The 24,166-nt window shown below is 39.1% G+C and overlaps 1 protein-coding gene across 1 annotated transcript; it reads right to left on the reverse strand.

The window, feature by feature from the left end:
- Positions 1-675: 675 nt before the first annotated feature.
- LOC140828483 (uncharacterized) lies at positions 676-7,631 on the reverse strand. Its single transcript, XM_073191431.1, has 2 exons — positions 6,864-7,631; positions 676-1,110 (listed from the first exon to the last, which is right to left on the reverse strand). The coding sequence occupies exons 1-2, from the start codon at positions 7,555-7,557 to the stop codon at positions 1,052-1,054; spliced, it is 753 nt and encodes a 250-aa protein (XP_073047532.1). The 5' UTR covers positions 7,558-7,631; the 3' UTR covers positions 676-1,051.
- Positions 7,632-24,166: the final 16,535 nt, after the last annotated feature.

Raw genomic sequence — 24,166 nt, forward strand, 5'->3', positions numbered from 1 at the left:
ACTAAGTTTGAATGCTGGAGGTGATGATGTTATTGAGGGAGTTGTTGACGCTTGAGTAGATCGAGTCCGACAGTACATTCCCGAGTGACATTTATTTTTCGCATTAGCTTTATAGTTAAAATTTTTAAAGATGTTGTCAATGATTTGATTAGAGAATTTTATGCTTTATTTTGATGATAGTTTCGATCGTGTTAAGAGGTAGACGTTGAATTGTGTTAATTGACGATATAAAGATTTTTATGCACTTGAGATTTTAAATGTTAAACTATTTTGATTTATGAAAATGTTAAATAATTTTAATTATTAATTTTTGAAATAATGTTTATAAAAAAATTAGTAGAATTTTAAAGTTAAAAAGTAGTGGAGGACGTTTCATCCACATATATCAATATCATACCAAGGAAATTTTCTATAGAGAAGTCCAAGAGAGAATATCTCTCAATATCTCATGGTGTGACTCTATCCAAGTCTATGTACCCTAAGACTGATGAAGAGATGGAAACCATGAGCCGCATACCATATGCATCTGCTAGAGGCAGTATTATGTATGGTCTGATTTTTAGTCGACTTTATATTGCACATACACTGAGTGTTGCAAATTGTGAGGCCCATTTACTCTAATGACAATTAATGATCAAACAATAATGGTTTGACTTAAAGCGGCAGGGGAAAAGGTTTAAAATACTTTAAAATGGACCTCAGGGCCTAGAAAAATTTCGGCATGACCTCTCCGTAAGTAGGACATCCCGAAAACTCAAGCAGCAGTTTATATCAAAATATACTCCAACTAGAGTCATTAAAACAACAACCAAAGTCAACAACCTAGAGCCGCACTGGCCAGGACTAAACATAAATTAAAACTTACCAAATGCTCACCAGATCATAAACATCACAAAGTCGACTCAAAACATCACAAAAACAACCAAATACTATTACAGATACACGGGGCATCTCCCCGACAAATAAAGTACAATACAAGTCTGAAACAAACTCAAGACATACATATAGACTAACTGGGAGACTCCACTGAACCGAACCAAGCAATCCAACCTCAATCCCGAGCTCCACTGGCGGAATCTCGGCCTGATGCTGCAAAACGACTCGGTAGATCTACCATGGTGCCAAAAAAGCAACCACAGCAGCCCCCCTAGTAAACAACTGATGTTAGGATTTTGGTATGAAACAGTCCAACAATAACAACAATAACATAAATCATGCATAATCATATAATGAAATGTAATATGAAATGCATGAAAGGCTCAACGAATAATCGGATAACAGGAGCCAACAAACGGTACGATAACAACTGGAATAATGCTCGAGCAACAACACAGGGGAGCTACATCGTCATGCAGCTAAACCGCCCTGCCAAGTATGCGAGGTATGCCAAGCTGTGTGGAATAACACCCCTGACTCGGCCTCCATACAGCTGATACGATATAACAGGATGGCACAACAGAACGAACTAGATGACACAATCCCAGCGCTCACCTCAAAAGGCTGCACTAACCACGGGATTGTTCAATCACATCCACAGTATCATGTGTATAGGTCTATCAACCACACAATGATCCCCAGATAAACAACAGTGCCAGATAACAACGGATATCAACAATGGCTAACAAGAACGATAGGGCTGAACATGAAAGTAATAACCGTATGCCCAATGCTAAATGCCAATAATATGTCATAATAAATAAACATAGATCATAATGAAAGCATTTAACAATTTACAACAGTCAACAAGTCATAAACACGATCCATGTAACACAAAATGACAATTAAACATAATTTATGTTTTACCGTCGTATGTTACCGAACTGTAACATAGCTATACCAACTTGACAATCCAATATCACTTCACTTCAAAACTCTCGGCCTAAACAAAACCACAATAAGCCGATCGTGAAAACTACATTCCATACCAATGTCCGATTTGGCACAAAAGAGCATAAAATTCATATCTCGCTCAATATTAACTCAAATCACTATCCGCCATTTGGAATGAAAGATAACTCAATTATCTAAGTTTCTCCAGTTAAAACCATCTTCAGAATCTCAGTAGATTATTCTCAGAATTTCCAAGAACACTCTGCTACTTACGAATTCGCGGACAGAATCTCACACACTGAGCAGTTCCAGAAAAACGGACATACTTGCTCAATTCTTAATGGAATTTAACGAATTTTATATCATTACGAAGATAACACATAGCTCTACAACTTTATTTTTAATCACAAGTCCAGAATCCGAGCGCATAATTGACAAAAACTCGAATTACAGTAGGTGTCCTGCACAGCACCATTTCAGAATTCGATTTGACACATTTTGGTAGAAAAATCATATCAAATCCGTTTCTTATCCAAATTCGATGATCCCAGTGGCTATAAAAAGCTAACAAACATTGCTACAATTCTTTATAGTCATTTCTACAAATTTAAATTACAAAAGTCGCAGCAACCCAAAAACACTCACCCAAATCGGAATAATTCTCGCAGAAACAGAGCACGCAGCTTCGATCTACCTAAATCCTTGCTCAAAATTCGCAATTTCTGACTTTAATCGAAGCTTAGGATGTTAGGAAGACACCCATTCAGACCGATCGAGATTTGGACGCCGGACAGAGGAGATATCGCGACGTATCTGCGGCTGCTACACAAGTGACGAGAATTGGGGTTGAGGGAAAAGGTTTTCTTCTTCTTATTCTTCCTTCTCTCTCTTTTTAAAGGTAAGTTGTGTGTATGTATATGTATATATATATCTTGTGTATTTGGTTACTAAAGTAGTAACTCAAGCCCATCTATCCCGGTTTGTATTTATTTTTCTCTCGTGTGTTATTTAAACTCTATATGTATTTTATATCGTTAAATTCTCCGATATTCTAACACACATATTTTTAACACACTTCTAAAATTTATTTGGCATAAATAATTATTTTAATTTACAACTCAAGAATTATTCTAATTATGCCAAATTACCGGATAATTAAATACAGGGCCTTACACTTCTCCACCCCTTAAAACAAATTTTGTCCTCGAAATTTCTGTTTATTCACATACATCTTACACACAATACGAAACCAACAACACATTACTAAGAATCAAACATATATGGATAAGATGCTCTCATCTTCTCTTCTGTTTCCCAAATTGATTCTTCTACACCATGCCTCGACCACTGAACACGTACAAGTGGTATAACTTTATTGCGTAAAACTTTATCTTTACGATCCAAGATACAAACAGGATACTCAGTATACGATAGAGACGGATCAAGTTCAACCTCATCAGGCTGAATCACATGAGACGGATCGGGCTCATACTTACGCAACATAGAAACATGGAAAACATCGTGGATGCCAGATAAAGACTGGGGCAAATCCAAACGATAAGCGCAAGTACCAATACGCTCAACAATCTCGTAGGGACCAATGAAACGAGGTGACAACTTACCTCTCATACCAAAGCGAACAACACCTCTAAACGGAGAGATTCTCAAAAACACAAAATCTCCAACTTGAAATTCTAGAGGTCAACGACGTCTGTTAGCATAACTAGCTTGACGATCTTGGGCAGCTTTCATTCTCTGACGAATCAACTGGACTTTATCATGCATTTCCTGAACAATCTCAGGTCCAGTCAACTGCTTCTCACCAAATTCATTCCAACAAAGAGGTGATCGACATCGTCTGCCGTACAAAGCTTCAAAAGGAGCCATACCAATTGTCACCTGGACACTGTTGTTATATGAAAATTCTACCAGTGGTAAAGCTTCCTGCCAACTGTCTTTAAAATCCATGACTACAGCTCGAAGCAGATCCTCCAGTGTCTGAATAATACGCTCTGTCTGACCATCTGTCTGAGGATGGTACGCAGTACTCATCGCAAGTCGTGTACCCATTTCTTTTTGAAAACTAGTCCAAAACTTTGATGTAAATCTAGGGTCACAATCTGAGACTATTGCAACTGGAACTCCATGAAGTCTCACAATATTTTCAATATACAGACGAGCCATTTTCTTGTACGAATACGTCCTCTCATACGGAATAAAGTGTGCCGACTTAGATAATCTGTCGACAATCACCCAAATGGCATCGAAATGACGAGAAGTACGTGGCAAATGCGTGACAAAATCCATAGCCACATGCTCCCAGTTCCACTGAGGAACCTCAAGGCTATGTAGTAATCCTCCCGGTCTCATTCGTTCCGCTTTGACTTGCTGACAGATAATACAACGAGACACAAAATCAGCCACATCCTTTTTCATATTCTTCCACCAAAACTGAGGCCGTAGAATATGATACATTTTCCTTCCTCCAGGGTGGATACTATATCGAGTACAATGAGCTTCTTTAAGGATGGCTGTACGCAATTCAGGAATATCTGGGACAACCAATCTACCATTCAACCGAAGAGAATCATCTGAGTGATTTGAGAAACTAGATCGGTGTCCTTGAGATACTAACTCATAAGATTTCAGAACTCGATCATCAGTTTTCTGAGCCGACTTTACAATCTGAATCAACTCTGGCTCAACAGAAATCTGAGATACACAAACATCATTACCTTGGATTTGAAAATCCAACCTAGAGGTGCAAATATCCTCTCGTAACTTAGAAACATGAATCGAGGATAAATTAACGTCAACAACCTTACGACTCAAAGCATCGGCAATGACATTCACTTTTCTCGGATGATACTGGATCTCACAATCATAATCTTTCAAAAGATCCATCCAACGTCTCTGTCTCATATTCAGATCTGACTGAGAGAACAAATACTTCAAACTCTTGTGATCAGAATAGATTACAAATTGCTCCCCAAATAAATAATGTCTCCAAATCTTGAGAGCAAAAACGATAGCAGCCAATTCCAAGTCATGAACAGGATACTTAGATTCATGCGGTTTCAACTGACGAGAACCATAGGCCACAACTCTGCCATGCTGCATCAGAACACAACCTAGACATCGATTAGATGCATCAGTGCAAACCACAAATCCTCCAGAACCACTGGGAATGGTAAGAACTGGTGCAGAAGTCAATCTCTTCTTCAACTCGACAAAACTTGACTCGTATTCATCAGACCAAATGAATCTCTGATTTTTCTGAGTCAGTTGAGTGATAGGTCTAGCAATCTTTGAGAAATTTTCGATAAATCTCCGGTAATAACCAGCTAAACCCATGAAACTACGAATCTCTGGCACATTGGTCGGTCGTGCCCAGTTCAGAACTGCTTCTACTTTACTTGGATCGACAGAAATACCATGTTGAGATATGACATGGCCTAGAAACACAACTCTATCTAGCCAAAACTCACACTTGGATAGCTTGGCGTACAACTGCTTCTTTTGAAGAATTCGAAGAACTATCCTCAAATGTTTGGCATGCTCTTACTCGGACTTGGAATACACAAGAATATCATCGATGAATACAATCACAAAACGATCGAGATATTTACGAAATACTCGATTCATCAAGTCCATAAACACAGCAGGAGCATTGGTCAAACCAAAAGGCATAACCAAAAATTCAAAGTGTCCGTATCTCGTGCGAAAAGCTGTTTTCGGCACATCTTCTTGTCTAACTCGCACTTGATGGTACCCAGAACGGAGATCAATCTTAGAATACACCGAAGTACCTTGTAACTGATCAAATAAGTCATCAATCCTAGGGAGTGGATATTTATTCTTGACAGTAAACTTATTCAGTTGCCGATAATCAATACACATCCGCATCGTACCATCTTTCTTCTTGACAAATAGAATCGGTGCACCCCACGGTGAAGAACTCGGACAAATATAACCTTTACTCAACAAATCCTGCAATTGTTCTTTCAATTCTTTCAGCTCAACAGGGGATAAACGATATGGTGCTCGAGATATGGGTTCAGTTCCTGGCATTAATTCGATACTGAACTCAACTTCTCGTTCTGGTGGAAAACCAGGAATCTCTTCTAGAAACACATCAGGAAACTCAAGGACTACCGGAATATCATAAATTCGTCGCTCATCTTGCGATAGATCCACAACATAAACCAGAAAACCTTCATGACCAGAATCTAACAATCGATTCATTTCAATGGCAGAAACTAGAGGAATCTTGGCTTGAGAACCACGACCATAGAAATTCTATTCAGGAGCAAAGCTAGGTCTGAAACGAACTATTCCTCGATAACAGTCAACAGTGGCACGATTTGCAGTCAAAATCAGTGTTTTTATAACCGGACCGTTAATCGAACCAGTCAAGCCTTAAATAATGGTTCAACCGGTTCAACCGAACGGTCTAACCGGATCAATAAAATTAATATTTTATTTATTTTATATAATAAATAAAATAGTAAAATATTGATTATTTATGTTTTTATAGTTTTTACTTAATTTTTAAGATGAAAATTACACAAATATCACCGGTTCAACCGGTTCAAAATGGTTTCAACCGGTTTTTCCGGGTTTAACCGGTTTTTTCCGGTTAAACCTGTTTTCCGGGTTTTTACTTATCTCCGGACCGGTCTGGAGGCCGGTTCGCGGTTGAACCGGTCCGACCAGTCGGTCCGGTCCGGTTTGGAGAACATTGGTCAAAATATCCTTACCAATGATACAATCAAAGTCATGCATAGGTAGGACTATGAGATTCAGATATAGAACATTTTCATCGTGAAACAAAACCGCATTGAACACCACATTATCAGTGATAATCATTTTGCCCATCGGAGTAACAACATATAGATTGGAATTCATACTAGTGGTGCGAAGATCATGCGGAAAAACGAATGCATGAGAAACAAAGGAATGAGATGCTCCAGTATCAAATAACACTCGTGCTATAAAACCACATAGAGTACAATTACCGGTAATGACAGTACCTGGAGCTGCCTGAGCCTCATCCTCAGTCAAGGCAAATACATGAACAGATGACTGATTTTGTTGACTACCTTGCCCCCTGCTCTGATGCGAAGGGCGACTAGGCTGATGGGAGGACTGGGACCCTGTTGAAATTCTATTACTTTGAGCTCCACTACCTGCCTGGGCTGATTTCCCCGTCTTACTAGGACAGACCCTAGCAAAATGACTAGGCCGACCACAAACATTACAAACCCTTTGAAATCCAACACACTGATTACTGGAATGCTTGCCCCCACAGTGATCACAATAAGGTCCACTGTAACGATATCCACCACGGTTCCCATAACTCCCTGAACTCGAAGAACTAGAACCGGGCTTCTTAAATTGCTGCCCACATGGACGAAGAGATGCAGAACCAGATGAGCTGAATTGTTGCCTCCCCGACTGATGATGTTGGGTAGGAACTCGATTGCCACTCCTTTTAAGACTAGCTTCAGCCCTTTTTGCTATTTCCACTGCTTCAAGATAATTCAGTGGCTTACCGGTAGAAACAAAAGTGTGCAGATGATCGTTCAATCCTTCAATGAAACTTTCTACGACAGCAACCTCACTCGCAGCAACATGAGGAGCATATCTCAGCATAGCACAAAAAGAATCTGGATACTCCGCAACTGACATATCGCCTTGTTTCAGGTTATGAAACTCAGAAGCCATAGAACTGTAGAATGATGGAGGACAATAACTCTCCTTAAACTTCAGCTTGAATATATCCCATGATGGAATGATCCTCTGAGTCATCAATGTAGTATACCACCACATTTTGGCACGATCTTTCAACTGATGCACAGCTAATATCAATCGACACTCTGGAGGATACTCAATCAAATCGAACAATTCCTCAATCTCAGAAACCCATAACTCAGCTTTCTCAGCTCCCTCTGAACCACTGAATCGAGGAGGATGCATAGAATGGAAACGTGCAACTAACTCATCCATCCTAAGATGCTCTAACTGATCAGCAGCTTGCTCAACAAAAGTATCATCAACAACCTGGACACGAGGTCTACCACGCCCACGACCTTGACCTCGAGCTAGAGGAATCTCATCAACAGGAATTTCTCCACCTCCCTCCATTCTATACGAAAAAACATCAAACCAATTAGAATGGAAGCAGACAAATCATATATTCACATGAGCATGTTGTCAAGTAGCATACACATGCGCAACAACCATTTTAGTGCCAAGACTCAAGTGTCCTAGACTCTAGTTCGAGCGTATCCTAGTTTACGCACTGATACCAAGATGTGAGGCCCATTTACTCTAATGACAATTAATGATCAAAAAATAATGGTTTGACTTAAAGCGGCAGCGGAAAAAGGTTTAAAATACTTTAAAACGGACCTCAGGGCCTAGAAAAATTTCGGCATGACCTGTCCGTAAGTAGGACATCCCGAAAACTCAAGCAGCAGTTTATATCAAAATATACTCCAACTAGAGTCATTAAAACAACAACCAAAGTCAACAACCTATAGCCGCACTGGCCAGGACTAAACAGAAATTAAAACTTACCAAATGCTCACCAGATCATAAACATCACAAAGTCGACTCAGAACATCACAAAAACAAACAAATACTATTACAGATACACGGGGCATCTCCCCGACAAATAAAGTACAATACAAGTCTGAAACAAACTCAAGACATAAACTGGGAGACTCCACTGATCAGAACCAAGCAATCCAACCTCAATCCCGAGCTCCACTGGCGGAATCTCGGCCTGATGCTGCAAAACGACTCGGGAGATCTACCATGTTGCCCAAAAAGCAACCACAGCAGCTCCCCCAGTAAACAACTGAGGTTAGGATTCTGGTATGAAACAGTTCAACAATAACATAAATCATGCATAATCATATAATGAAATGTAATATGCAATGCATGAAAGGCTCAACGAATAATCGGGATAACAGGAGCCAACAAATGGTACGATAACAACTGGAATAATGCTCGAGCAACAACACAGCGGAGCTACATCGTCATGCAGCTAAACCGCCCTGCCAAGAATGCGAGGTATGCCAAGCTGTGCTGAATAACACCCCTGACTCGGCCTCCATACAGCCGATACGATATAACAGGATGGCACAACAGAACTAACTAGATGACACAATCCCAGCACTCACCTCCAAAGGCTGCACTAACCACGGGATTGTTCAATCACATCCACAGTATCATGTGTATAGGCATATCAGCCACACAATGATCCCGAGATAAACAACAGTGCCAGATAACAACGGATATCAAGAATGGCTAACAAGAACGATAGGGCTCAACATGAATGTCATAACTGTATGCACAATGCTAAATGCCAATAATATGTCATAATAAATAAACATAGATCACAATGAAGGCATTTAACAATTTACAACAGTCAACAAGTCATAAACACGATCCATGTAACACAAAATGACAATTAAGCATAATTTATGTTTTACCGTCGTATGTTACCGAGCTGTAACATACCTATACCAACTTGACAATCCAATATCACTTCACTTCAAAACTCTCGGCCTAAAAAAACCACAATAAGCCGATCAGTTAAAACTACATTCCATACCAATGTCCGATTTGGCACAAAAGAGCATAAAATTCATATCTCGCTCAAATTAACTCAAATCACTATCCGCCAATTGGAATGAAAGATAACTCAATTATCTATGTTTCTCCAATTAAAACCATCTTCAGAATCTCAGTAGATTATTCTCAGAATTTCCAAGAACACTCTGCTACTTACGAATTCGCGGACATAATCTCACACACTGAGCAGTTCCAGAAAAACGGACATACTTGCTCAATTCTTAATGGAATTTAACGAATTTTATATCATTACGAAGATAACACATAGCTCTAAAACTTTATTTTGAATCACAAGTCCAGAATCCGAGCGCATAATTGACAAAAACTCGAATTACAGTAGGTGTCCTGCACAACACCATTTCAGAATTCGATTTGACACATTTTGGTAGAAAAATCATATCAAATCCGTTTCTTATCCAAATTCGATGATCCCAGTGGCTATAAAAAGCTAACAAACAGTGCTACACGTTCTTTATAGTCATTTCTACAAATTTAAATTACAAAAGTCGCAGCAACCCAAAAACTCTCACCCAAAATCAGAATAATTCTCGCAGAAACAGAGCACGCAGCTTCGATCTACCTAAATCCTTGCTCAAAATTCGCAATTTCTGACTTTAATCGAAGCTTAGGATGTTAGGAAGACACCCATTCAGACCGATCGAGATTTGGACGCCGGACGGAGGAGATATCGCGACGTATCTGCGGCTGCTACACAAGTGACGAGAATTGGGGTTGAGGGAAAAGGTTTTCTTCTTCTTATTCTTCCTTCTCTCTCTTTTTAAAGGTAAGTTGTGTGTATGTATATGTATATATATATCTTGTGTATTTGGTTACTAAAGTAGTAACTCAAGCCCATCTATCCCGGTTTGTATTTATTTTTCTCTCGTGTGTTATTTAAACTCTATATGTATTTTATATCGTTAAATTCTCCGATATTCTAACACACATATTTTTAACACACTTCTAAAATTTATTTGGCATAAATAATTATTTTAATTTACAACTCAAGAATTATTCTAATTATGCCAAATTACCGGATAATTAAATACAGGTCCTTACACAAATAGATATTATTCGAATCTCAGTCCATTGCATTGGAAAGTTGTTAACGAAATTCTTAAGTACTTAGGAAAGATTAAGAATTTGTTCTTGGTTTTATGGGAGTGGAGAATTAAAATGGGCTAGGTATATTGATTCTAGCTTCCAATCAGATATGGATTATTCGAAATCAACATTTGGATTTGTATTCAAGTTCAATGTTGGTGATGTCTCTTGGAAGAGTTCCAAACAAGTCACCACATCGGATTCAACCACTGAGGTCGAATACATAGCTGCATCGGCTGCAACAAAGGAGGATGTTTGGATGAGGAATTTCGTTCAAGTGTTGGGTGTCATTCCTCTAATAGTTGATCCAGTCCAGGTCTACTATGAAAACATTGGTGCCACAGCACAAGCAAAGGAACCAAGGTGTAATGCCCGGTTACTCGTACAAATGATAGTAATGCGTTTATGTCGTTTATTATGTAGTTATTTAACTCATTAGATTTCACGTGATGATTGAGGTATCAACATTGAGATTGAACATGACTTTTATATTGTTCATGGTGTATTGAGAATGAATATATGCCTAAATAGTTATAGTAAGAGGTGTAGGTAGAAGTAGTGTAATGAAAGTTGGTATAGGACTGCAGGAAATTAGACGAAATCGTGGTAGTTGTTACGGGTTTTAGCATAATGATTTGAATATTGATCCAAATTGTGTGAGGCCTTAACCATTAGAAAGCTAAGATATAATGCTACAACTTTCACGTTTTGGATTTTGTCCAAATCATTGGGGAAGACAAGCCAAAAGTGCCCCGAAGTGTGTCGTGTATACCGTCATTCCCACACTAACACATGTTAGGAGAATGGGCATAACCTTTTACTCAGACCTCCAAATGACCTGAAACTAGTACGAGATTCAAGACAAGACATAGGGCTACAACTTCGTAGTTTACCACTTTTCCAGATTATGAACGGAAGAGACGTTTCTGGAGCGATCTTTGATGAAGGAGTGCGAGGAAGCAGAATAGGTGGCGCCCGAGCGGTAAGATTTTACCGCCCGAGCGCCGGTGCATTACCATTCCGACAATTTTACAGAACATGTGGCACCTGAGCGGTAGAAAATGACCGCCCGAGCGCCGGTGCACGAATTTTTCACCTTTTGGGCAGAAAGTTCCGCGCTCGAGTAGTAATTTATTACCGCCCAAGCGCCGCCTAATATATATGAAGATAAGTTTCGAAGTTTTAAACATTTCCATCAGTTTCCTCTCACTTGTTTCCACAGCAAACACGAAAGAACACCTAGAAATCTTCCTCCCAAAGCTCCCTTCTTCCTTTCCTTCATCATTTTGAGGTTATAAGTTCATTCTCCATCCCAAGAACTTCATAAGGGTGTAAGTTTTCTTCTCTTTTAGTTATGATACATGTAGATGACAATAAAGGAATGATTTTCATTTAGTTTATACAATAGTGACTGAATTATTGATGTATTTGACAGTATAGGAGCTAGAAACACCGTCTCAAACTAGTGTTCTTAAGTCTGGACAGTAAGTTGGCATGTTCTTGAAGTAATACATGAGTAATATTATGATTTCAAATACTTCCCATTGATTATTGCTATATGTACATTGTTAGTATCTTATTGATGAAAACATAGCACCATATTCCATTGTTATGTATTAAATATGTAAGAAACTCATGAATATTGATGATGGGTGCTATGTTATGAACATGAACATGAACATGAAAGGAAAAGGACTGATTTTTTTTTACATGATATAGAGCTTGTTGACATCATGGGTGGTTTTAAGTCCACCAAAGCTATTGGTCAATATATGTTCATGGGGCGTGGGGTTGCCAAAGGTTGCTCCCTGACGTCCAACACAGTAGTAGCTATATAATAAAGCAAGCACAGTAGTACAGGTCAACTAATGAGGCTCAAGTACAAAAATGAACATGAATATATGCTATGATATGACATGGTTTAAAGTTTCATTGTTGTCACGACTTGATATCTATGTTCCTTCGACGCATATTAAGTTTTATAAACTCACGTAGCTCATGTATTACAGGACCAGGTAGTGAAGATGCGTAGGATGCCGGTTCGCCAATGGATGCTTGTGACGTGCCTCACCTCGACAAGAACCGGGACTTATTATTGTATAGCTTCCAGATTGTATTATAATGAGCGAAATGTTAGGGTTTGAAACAAGTATCATATTATGTTTATGATGATACATAGTATGCATGTATGTGAGAATATGGACAATATGGTGCATAGTTGTATATGAAAATATAGTTGATATTGTTGTATATATGGTATTGCTTGAGGTTTGGTTTAAACAAAATGTAGGGACATCATGCCAAAAATTTTATAAACCATCAAAGTGATGCCTCTTGTTTGATTTGCTTCATAATATAGTTATATCATTCAAACCTTATTTTAATTATGGTAATTATGCTAAGTATAGAGTAAGTGTGTGACATTTTTATGGTATCAGAGCCCACGGTTCTTTGACAGGGAAGACACTGCACTTCATTCACATGGAGAACTCGGCAAGTAAGTATCTTTGTATCTCATAGTTTATGATAAGTTATGTGTCTATGTATCCTACATGTAGGTTAAGATAAGCGACGATGCCACCGAAACGTAAAGTACATGAAGGAGAGTCATCAAAGGGCAAGGCCCCAACAGTCGAAGGTGAGGGCAGTGCGCCACGACCGATAGATGACTTCGCTCAATTACTCCAACAACAAGCAAAAGTCCATGGTGAACAAATCCAGCAGCTACTGGAGATGCAACGGACTACTCATGAACAGGCACAAGCTCAAGCCATAGTACACAGACATGTGCCTTTTCAGACAGACGTATATGATCGTTTTAGACGTTTGAATCCTCCGGAATTCATGGGAAGCACCTATCCAGCAGTAGCAGAAGAGTGGATTAAGTCATTGGAGTCCAATATGTACCGTATATTGCACAAGATGACACAAGTAAGGGCGAACACTTCATGTGGGGACTTCGCCCTAAAATTAAAAGAGATGTAAGGATGTCGAAATTCGCTACATACAGGGAGATAGTAGAAAGAGCACTTATGGCAGAACAAGATGAACATGACATTGACATAGACAGGCAACAACAAAGGCAACAGTAAGGCAAAAAGACCGATAGCAAAGGTGCTCGACCAGAGGAACCCCGTGGCAAGGGTCCCCCTCCACGTAAAGAACAGGACATGCCACCATGTCCTAAATGTGGCAAACTCCATGGCGGGGAGTGTATGCAAGGTTCCAATGTTTGTTATCGTTGCAAAAAGCCAGGACATCTCGCCAAGAATTGTCCAGGGAATTCTGAGAAAATACAGGGACGCCTTTTCTCGATGACCAAAGAGGAAGTGGATGCAGATACACCGATGATTACTGGTATGTTCATGATTTCTGGTATCACTGCTATTGTTTTACTAGATTCAGGAGTCACGCATTCCTTTATTTCGGAATCATTTGTAAAGAGACTGGGCATTACAGCAAGTACAATAGAGACACAACTCGTCATAGCCTTAACTTCCGGGCAAGAATTACAGACAGATCAGATTGTGCGAGGATGTCCAATATATGTCCAAGGTCATCAGATGTATGCTGAATTGATTGTTTTGAAAATGACCGATTTTGATGTGATATTGAGAATGGATTGGCTCTCGAAGTACAGAGTTACTATTGACTGTGGCATAAAGATGATCAAGTTTGCTACCAGTAGGAGCTGAACCATTCACCGTAGCAAGTGCAGGTATATCCTTACCTCTTCGGATAATCTCTTGTATGAAGGCTTGTAAATTATTACAGAAGGGGTGTCAAGGATATTTAGCATCTGTTTTAGTTATTGATCCACCAGTTCGTGAACTAAAAGATACAGATGTTGTTGTGTGAGTTTCCAGAAGTATTTCCTGATGATGTAACAGGCTTACCCCCAGATAGAGAGATCGAATTTGTAATTGATGTTGTGATAGGAACTCATCCTATCTCAAAAGCTCCTTATCGATTAGCTCATACAGAAATGAAAGAACTGAAAGAACAGTTACAGGAGTTGCTTGATAAAGGGTTTATTAGACTGAGCTTTTCACCGTGGGGTGCACCTGTTTTGTTTGTGAAGAAGAAAGACGGTACTCTTCGTTTATGTATTAATTATCGGGAGTTGAACAAAGTGACAATCAAAAATAAGTATCCACTCCCCAGAATTGATGATTTGTTTGATCAATTACAAGGAGCTGTCATCTTTTCGAAGATTGATTTACGATCAGGCTATCATGAACTAAAAGTGAAGTCTGATGATATTTCTAAGACTGCCTTCCGAACCAGGTACGGGCATTATGAGTTTCTTGTAATGCCTTTTGGACTAACGAATGCACCAGCTGCTTCCATGGATTTAATGAATAGAATTTTCAAGCCATTTCTAGACAAGTTCGTGACTGTGTTTATAGATGATATTCTCATCTACTCACGAACTGTAGAGGAGCATCGAGAACATTTGCCATTAGTTTTGCAGACTTTGAAAGATAAACATTTGTATGCCAAATGGAAGAAATGTGAATTTTTGCTTGAACAAGTAGCATTCTTAGGCCATATTATCTCAAAAGAAGGCATATGAGTGGATCCAAGCAAGATTGAAGCTGTTATTAACTGGCTACGACCTACCACTGTTACCGAGGTACGTAGTTTCCTTGGGCTAGCTGGTTATTACCGTCGGTTTATATCGGGTTTTTCTAAGATAGCATTGCCTTTGACTGCTTTAACCCGAAAGAATGTGAAATTTGTATGGGACGAAGCATGTGATCGCAGTTTCCAAGAGTTAAAGGCAAAACTGACATCAGCACCAGTTCTTGCTATTCCAGAAGGATCAGGAGATTTTGTGGTATACAGTGATGCTTCGAAACAAGGATTAGAAGCAGTTTTAATGCAGTATGGCAAGGTCATTGCTTATGCCTCAAGACAATTGAAAGAATATGAAAAGAACTATCCCACACATGACTTAGAACTGGCAGCAGTGGTATTTGCATTGAAAATATTGTGCCATTATCTGTATGGTGAACGGTGTGAAACATAAACGGACCACAAGAGTTTGAAATATTTATTCACGCAAAAAGAACTGAATATGCGACACTGGCGTTGGTTGGAACTAGTGAAAGATTATGATTGTGTTATTAATTATCATCCAGGTAAAGCCAATATTGTTTCAGATGCATTAAGTCGAAAGTCCAGTTCTATTGCTGCAATACAAGTACAAGAACAAATTTTATGGGATTTACAGAATTTGAAGATTGATGTTATGCCAAAGGGCACTACAGTCCAATTATCATCTCTCATGGTTCGACCAACACTTGCAGACAGAATCAAGGTGGAACAAAACACAGATAATGAATTACAACAATTGAGGCAGCGAGATGAAGAAAAAGGAAATTTGAACTTTGAATTGAATGGGGAAGGAATATGGACATATCAAGGGAGATTGTGTGGGCCAAAACCAGGAACGATCAGAACCGACATTCTTATTGATGCTCATGCTACTCCCTATTCGATCCATCCAGGAGGCACAAAAATGTACAAGGATTTGAAACCATTATTTTGGTGGCCGGGTATGAAAAGGGACATTGCTCAATTTGTTGCACAATGTCTAACTTGTCAACAGGTCAAAACTGAACATCAAAGACCAGCAGGACTTCTGAAACCACTACCCATTCCTGAGTGGAAATGGGAATACATCACGATGGATTTCATCCTTGGTTTGCCAAGAACACAAAGAGGATTCAATGCTATATGGGTTATTGTGGATCGACTTACGAAATCAGCTCACTTTCTTCCGCTGAAGACCACATACACTGATGAATCAATATGCTGAAGAATACATCAAAGAGATAGTGAGGCTTCATGGCATCCCAGTGTCCATTGTATCAGATAGAGATCCCAAATTTACATCTGCATTTTGGAAAAGCTTGCATCATGCTATGGGAACTCGATTGTCATTCAGCGTAGTATTTCACCCTCAAAATGATGGACAATCAGAACGAGTGAATCAGATCTTAGAAGATATGTTGAGGGCCTGTACTATTGACTTCCCAGGTATTTGGGACACTAAACTACCATTTACTGAGTTTACATATAACAATAGTTATCAATCAAGCATTGGAATGGCACCATATACTGCATTATATAGTAGGAAATGTCGCTCTCCAGTACATTGGGATGAAGTAGGAGAACGAAGTTATTAGGCCCTGAATTGGTAAAACAGACAGCTGAATTGGTAACCAAGATCAGAGAACGAATGCACACTGCCCAGAGTCGACAGAAAAGTTATGCTGATGTGCGACGTCGTCGATTGGAATTTCAGGTTGGTGACCATGTATTTGTAAAGATATCACCATTGAAGGGACATTTTACGTTTTGGTAAGAAAGGGAAATTGAGTCCAAGTTATATAGGTCCATTTGAAATCTTGGAAAGAATAGGAGACAGAGCCTACCGAGTTTCTTTACCACCGAACTTGTCAAATGTTCATAATGTTTTTCATGTTTCCTTGCTACGGAAATATTTGGCAAATCCTTCTCACGTTATTCATTATGAACCATTGGAGCTTGCATCGAAAATCTCATATGAAGAACGACCGGTCCAAATTCTTGATAGGCAATCGAAAGTGTTACGAGGCAAGGAAATACCTTTGGTGAAACTACTATGGCGCAGCCATGCAATTGAAGAAGCAACTTGGGAGCGAGAAGACGAGATCCAACAGAGATATCCTGAACTATTTGGTACGTCAAATTTCGAGGACAAAATTCTTTGAAGGAGGGGAGAATTGTAATGCCCGGTTACTCGTACAAATGATAATAATGCGTTTATGTCGTTTATTATGTAGTTATTTAGCTCATTATATTTCACGTGATGATTGAGGTATCAACATTGAGATTGAACATGACTTTTATATTGTTCATGGTGTATTGAGAATGAATATATGCTTAAATAGTTATAGTAAGAGGTGTAGGTAGAAGTAGTGTAATGAAAGTTGGTATAGGACTGCAGGAAATTAGACGAAATCGTGGTAGTTGTTACGGGTTTTAGCATAATGATTTGAATATTGATCCAAATTGTGTGAGGCCTTAACCATTAGAAAGCTAAGATATAATGCTACAACTTTCACGTTTTGGGTTTTGTCCAAATCATTGGGGAAGACAAGCCAAAAGTGCCCCGAAGTGTGTCGTGTATACCGTCATTCCCACACTGACACATGTTAGGAGAATGGGCATAACCTTTTACTCAGACCTCCAAATGACCTGAAACTAGTAGGAGATTCAAGCCAAGACATAGGGCTACAACTTCTTAGTTTACCACTTTTCCAGATTATGAACGGAAGAGACGTTTCTGGAGCGATCTTTGATGAAGCAGTGCGCAGAAGCAGAATAGGTGGCGCCCGAGCAGTGAGATTTACCGCCCGAGCGCTGGTGCATTACCATTCCGACAATTTTACAGAACATGTGGCGCCCGAGCGGTAGAAAATGACCGCCCGAGCGCCGCCTAATATATATGAAGATAAGTTTCGAAGTTCTAAACATTTCCATCAGTTTCCTATCACCTATTTCCACAGCAAACACGAAAGAACACCTAGAAATCTTCCTCCCAAAGCTCCCTTCTTCCTTTCCTTCATCATTTTGAGGTTATAAGTTCATTCTCCATCCCAAGAACTTCATAAGGGTGTAATTTTTCTTCTCTTTTAGTTATGGTACATGTAGATGACAATAAAGGAATTATTTTCATTTACTTTATACAATAGTTACTGAATTATTGATGTATTTGACAGTATAGGAGCGAGAAACACCGTCTCAAACCAATGTTCTTAAGTTTGGACAGTAAGTTGGCATGTTCTTGAAGTAATACATGAGTAATATTATGATTTCAAATATTTCCCATTGATTATTACTATATGTACATTGTTAGTATCTTATTGATGAAAACATAGCACCATATTCCATTGTTACGTATTAAATATGTAAGAAACTCATGAATATTGATGATGGGTGCTATGTTATGAACATGAAAGGAAAATGACTGATTTTTTTTACATGATATAGAGCTTGTTGACATCATGGGTGGTTTTCAGTCCACCAAAGCTATTGGCCAATATATGTTCATGGGGCGTGGGGTTGCCAAAGGTTGCTCCCTGACGTCCAGCACAGTAGTAGCTATATAATAAAGCAAGCGCAGTAGTACAGGTCAACTAATGAGGCTCAAGTACAAAAATGAACATGAATATATGCTATGATATGACATGGTTTAAAGTTTCATTGTTGTCACGACTTGATATGTATGTTCCTTCGACGCATATTGATACATACAAGTGCCAACTTATTAAGTTTTATAAACTCACGTAGCTCATGTATTACAGGACCAGGTAGTGAAGATGCGTAGGATGCCGGTTCGCCAATGGATGCTTGTGACGTGCCTCACCTCGACAAGAACCGGGACTTATTATTGTATAGCTTCCGCATATATATTATAATGAGCGAAATGTTAGGGTTTGAAACAAGTATCATAATATGTTTATGATGATACATAGTATGCATGTATGTGAGAATATGGACAATATGGTGCATAGTTGTATATGAAAATATAGTTGATATTGTTGTATATATGGTATTGCTTGAGGTTTGGTTTAAACAAAATGTAGGGACATCATGCCAAAAATTTTATAAACCATCAAAGTGATGCCTCTTGTTTGATTTGCTTCATAATATAGTTATATCATTCAAACCTTATTTTAATTATGGTAATTATGCTAAGTATAGAGTAAGGGTGTGACACAAGGTCTCGTCAGCGATCCAAATATATAATGAGGAAGTTCCACATAATCTGGAGATCGTGGGAAGATGAGACATATCGGTAGAGAGAGACGTATCTGAAGACAACGTTGTTATCCATTGACGAAGCCCCTGCAAAGACCATTGTTTGAGAAGCATCTTGAAGTAATGAGCCTAAGATCTACGGGTAACTGGCTATAGTAAAAGTGAGAGATTGTTAAGTAGGTGTCCTGAAAGCCAACTTGTGGCTTGGGCTTTCTATTGACTCTAATGTAAAAATATATTTATTTTAATAATATTTTATAGTTTTTTCAATTATGAAATTATGCTTTACATGTATGCTCATACCATCTACATAGATAAAGTCATTGAATATATAATAGGTATCATGAGGTCTGCATCTCAACGTAAGATCATGAAACTCATTAGGAAGTATAACGTATATTTTAAACAAGTTCCTAGTCGAATCAGCCGCCTAAAATAAGGATAAATATCTTTTGAGCTTGAATCAAGCATATGTGATGTAAGTGTCATGTTATCATATGATGATGCACTGAACAACCCTATCTCAGACTATCCAAGCGGCACTCATTTAGCGAGTGAAATAGTCTGTGGTTATGGTTGTAGTGCCCAAATTCAGTACACGTATAACCCATGCATTTATTTAATTATTAAATAATTTATTTAATTTTAAAATGAGTCTTAGTGGGGCATGATTTATTTAAATGTATTATTTTAATTGTTTATGTTTATGTGATGCATGTTAAAATGTTTTTCAAGTGTCATGTTTCAGGCGATCATTCGAGGTGGGATCGAGGAATAGAGACCGGTGACGAGTTTGGAAATTTTTAAATGCGGTATTTTTTATTTTGAGTTGAGGTTGGGGAATTTAAATGATTTATTAAGTTTAGAATTTTATAGCCTAATTTAATTATTAGGTGATTTTAAGATTTTAAAAGTTAAAGTTAGTGTGTACTTATTTTTAATTGAGCAGTTTGATTAAATTAGTGTGAGTTAGCTTTTGTTAGCATTTTTAATTAGTTAAATTAGCACCAGTTACTCCTAATTAAAACACACACACGTTACACACACTCACACACACTTACACATTTTTACACACACCAAAATACACAACACACACCTACACATTTTATTTTCAGATTTTTAAAAGAGAAAACCTAGGGTTCCTCCACTCTTAAGCAGCCGCCCTCCATTTGAATTTTCAGCAAGTTTTCGGTGATTTTTATTGCAAGAAAATAGTGCCACGTTCGTCCCAGTTCAACCCTCGCTTCCTTTCCGAGTCGAATTCGTCGTTTCGGTAACGTTAAAGATTTAAAGGCATGTATATTATTTCGTTTCTGCATCGATCATTGTCATAGTAAATATTTTGATGTTTATTGCATGAAAATCATGTGTATGTTGTGTAAGAGTTTGAGCAAATATGGTTGGATCACTTTTGAAATAGTTTTTAGATCACAAATATCGTTTCTGCTGTCATTTTTAAAACTGTGATTTTTCGGTCGTGATTTTGAGAAAAATTTCAACATAACAATTGTAGAACTTTTTGATACCTTAGATTTGACAGTAAATTAGAATTATTTGAATAAAAATTGAGTGAGTTATGATTGTTTTCGTGGAACTGCTCAAACTGCGACTTTTATGAAAATGTGTTCTTGACATGTTCTTGAAGTTATTTGTTGCAGGCTTCGTTGGGCATCGCCGGGCTTGTGCTACTGCATTTAGATATGTTATGGGATATATTTAGGTGTTATTTGGTGGTTCATTTGGGTCGGGATTGGGTTAGGATGTAATAGAAGTCGTAGGAAGCAAAACGATGTCGAATTACGGGTATTGTTGTATGAAGTTGCTTGTCGATGCTTGGGGACGTTCGGGGTGTTTGTACGGTTTTGAATCAAGGTGATAGCATCCTAAGATGAGTCTTGAGGTGTTTGTTCATGGTCCTTAGGCTTGGATTGGAAGGATGAATCAATAAGTTAGTGAATTTTCGAGAATTTACAAATACAGAGGCTACCCGGACCCCGCACGGAGTCCATGTCCATTTTCTTTTAAAAATTCAAAATTCCAGTGCCTGACCGTACCCTTACCCGGACCCCTACACATGGTCCGTGTACCCCTTTAAAAAAAATTAAATTTTTTTTAGGATTTGCTTCGTGGTTCTATATAATGGTTTAGTACGATGGTTAAAATTTATTTATGTAAAAATATAGGATTTGTTTTGGGGTTCTATATTATGACTTAGTACGATTATTAAACGAAGTCAATTCCCGAGTGATCTAGAATGTCATAAGCTATTTATTTACTTCGGTGGCGAGCACGAGTTATTTACGTATAAGTTATGCAAGATAAGTGTTGGAACTTATAATAGTTTGTGCAGCAGTGGCCCCAAGCGAGATCCAAATATTTTCAAGTTTTTGAGGTATGCTAAATGTCTTGTGACCAATTTATGTATGAGGTTGGAAAGCGTTAAAGCATGAACAGGGACCAACCCACCCCGTTAAAGCATGAACTGGTTTAGATCAGGATTGAAAAGTGTTAAATCATGAACGGGGACCAATCCGCCCGTTAAAGCATGAACGGGGATCTCATGTATGTGGAAGTGGATTTTTTCCTGTCAGCCCAGTACTGTGGTTTAGTCTGATCAGGAGATTATGTTATGGGTCACTTGCTTTGAAAAATGCCTCTACGCAAAAATTATGTAGTTCATGTATGTTCAAGTATGTACAAGTATGCAAGCATGTTTATGAAAAGTTTTCACGTTATGGCACGTCTATGTTACATATGTATGTTCAAGTTTATGGCAAGTTCAAGTTTCAAGTATGTACGCTATTTTGAAGTTGAATGTGGTTTTATTATGTATTATTTTTTACTTCCAGTTTATACATGTTGAGTCTTTAAACTCACTAGACTTGATCGATGCAGGTGAGGATGTTTTCGAGGAGACAAGGGGTGGGGGACCAAGGAGCAGGCTTGGGCTGAGCAGAAGGCTAAACCCGAGGACCGCCCAAGTTTTAAGTTTTTATTAAATGTTTAAAAAGATTCTGGTTTCATGATTTGATTACAATGTTTAAACAAGAAATTTTCTTTTGCAAATTCTTTTGGTTGGACAGTTACTTATGAATGCATGTTGTGAGTTATTGGTATTTAAGAAATTTTAATTTTTCCGCAAATTTCAAGTAGTAAAAAGTATGGTACGTTACAATTGGTATCAGAGCGGTGTTCTTGTAAAGGGTTATGCCTACTGCTAGTCGCAAGAAGCTCACGAAGTCACACCTCAAGTATGTAAGTTTTAAAGTTTTGAGTTATGTTATGTACTAAGCATTAAGCCATGATTTCAGCATGTCTATGTTTTAAGTTCAATTTACGTGCATCTTATGTTATTGATATCATGTTCATGATTCTGGGGTTTACGTGTTGGGTAAATTGTGGAACAGTATGCCTCCTAGACTTCTAATTAACCGCGAAGCTAGGGAAAAGGGACAAGAGCCTCGAGATGAGGAGAGGGCCAATCCCCCACCTCCACCGCCAGATATGCAGGCATGACTCAGTTCTTCGCACAGTTTGCGGGAAACCAGGATACGGAAAATACAGAAGCGAGGCCCAGACCAGAAGCAGTATACGAGAGGTTCAGACGGATGAGCCCAAAGGAGTTCTCGAGGACCACTGACCCGATGTTAGCTGAGGGATGGATTAAATCCATCGAGGTGATTTTTGCCTTTATAGAGTTGCAAGATGCAGATAGGGTCATGTGTGCCACATTCCTACTGACCGGGGACGCCAGACTGTGGTGGGAGAGCGCGTCAGTGGCAGCGAACTTGCAGACCCTCTCTTGGGATGGTTTTAAAGATAAATTCCACTCCAAGTACTTCACTGAAGAAGTACGATCCAGACTGATAAGAGAGTTTATGACGCTGCGACAAGGGGACAGTAGCGTGGCGGACTTTGTCAGGAAGATCGTAAAGGGGTGTCACTTTGTGCCCCTGATAGCTAATGATGCCCAGAGTAAGTTGAGGCATTTTATGGATGGGTTACGGCCAGTCTTGCGCCGTGACGTTCGAGTTTCTGGTCCTACTACCTACACGGTTGCCGTGTCAAGAGCTTTGGCGACAGATCAAGATCAGAGGGATATTGAAGCTGACAGGCAGGGCAGGAGGGCTTATTAGGTCCCACAGCATGCAGCAACAATAGCGACCTCAGTTTAAGAGGCCGTTTTAGGGGCAACCATGGAAGAGGCCATATCAGGGACCGCCAAAGGGAAAGGGTCCTATGCCACATTAAAAGGCACCTCAGAGGCCGGGAGAACACCCGATGTGCCCGTAGTGCAACCGCCAACACCCGTGACAGTGCTTGTATGGATCAGGTTAATGTTTCAAGTGCTGAGAAAGTGACCATATGTTGAAGGAGTGCTCGCAGTGGAGGCAGTCGACTCAGGGTAGAGTGTTTGCTATGCATGCGCAGGAGGCGAACCCAGACACGACTTTACTGACCGAGAATATTTTCATCAAGAGATTAGCCACGAAGGCCCTAATAAACTCAAGAGCCACCCACTCGTTCATTTCAGAGACATTCGCTAGTCACCTGGACATCAAGCCTATTGGACTCGACGTGAGCTAATCAGTGACAGTCCCATAAGGGGAAGAATTATTAGCTACTAGCGTGGTCAGAGACATCGATCTCGAGCTGCAGGGCCACCTAGTGTATGCATATTTGATTGTGTTGCCAATGCCAGAGTTTGACATTATTTTAGGAATGGACTGGCTGACAAAGAATAGGGTCTTGATTGACTTCCAGAAGAGATCGG

This window comes from Primulina eburnea, chromosome 3 (genome assembly GCF_022965805.1).
Source record: "Primulina eburnea isolate SZY01 chromosome 3, ASM2296580v1, whole genome shotgun sequence".
NCBI lineage: Eukaryota > Viridiplantae > Streptophyta > Magnoliopsida > Lamiales > Gesneriaceae > Primulina > Primulina eburnea.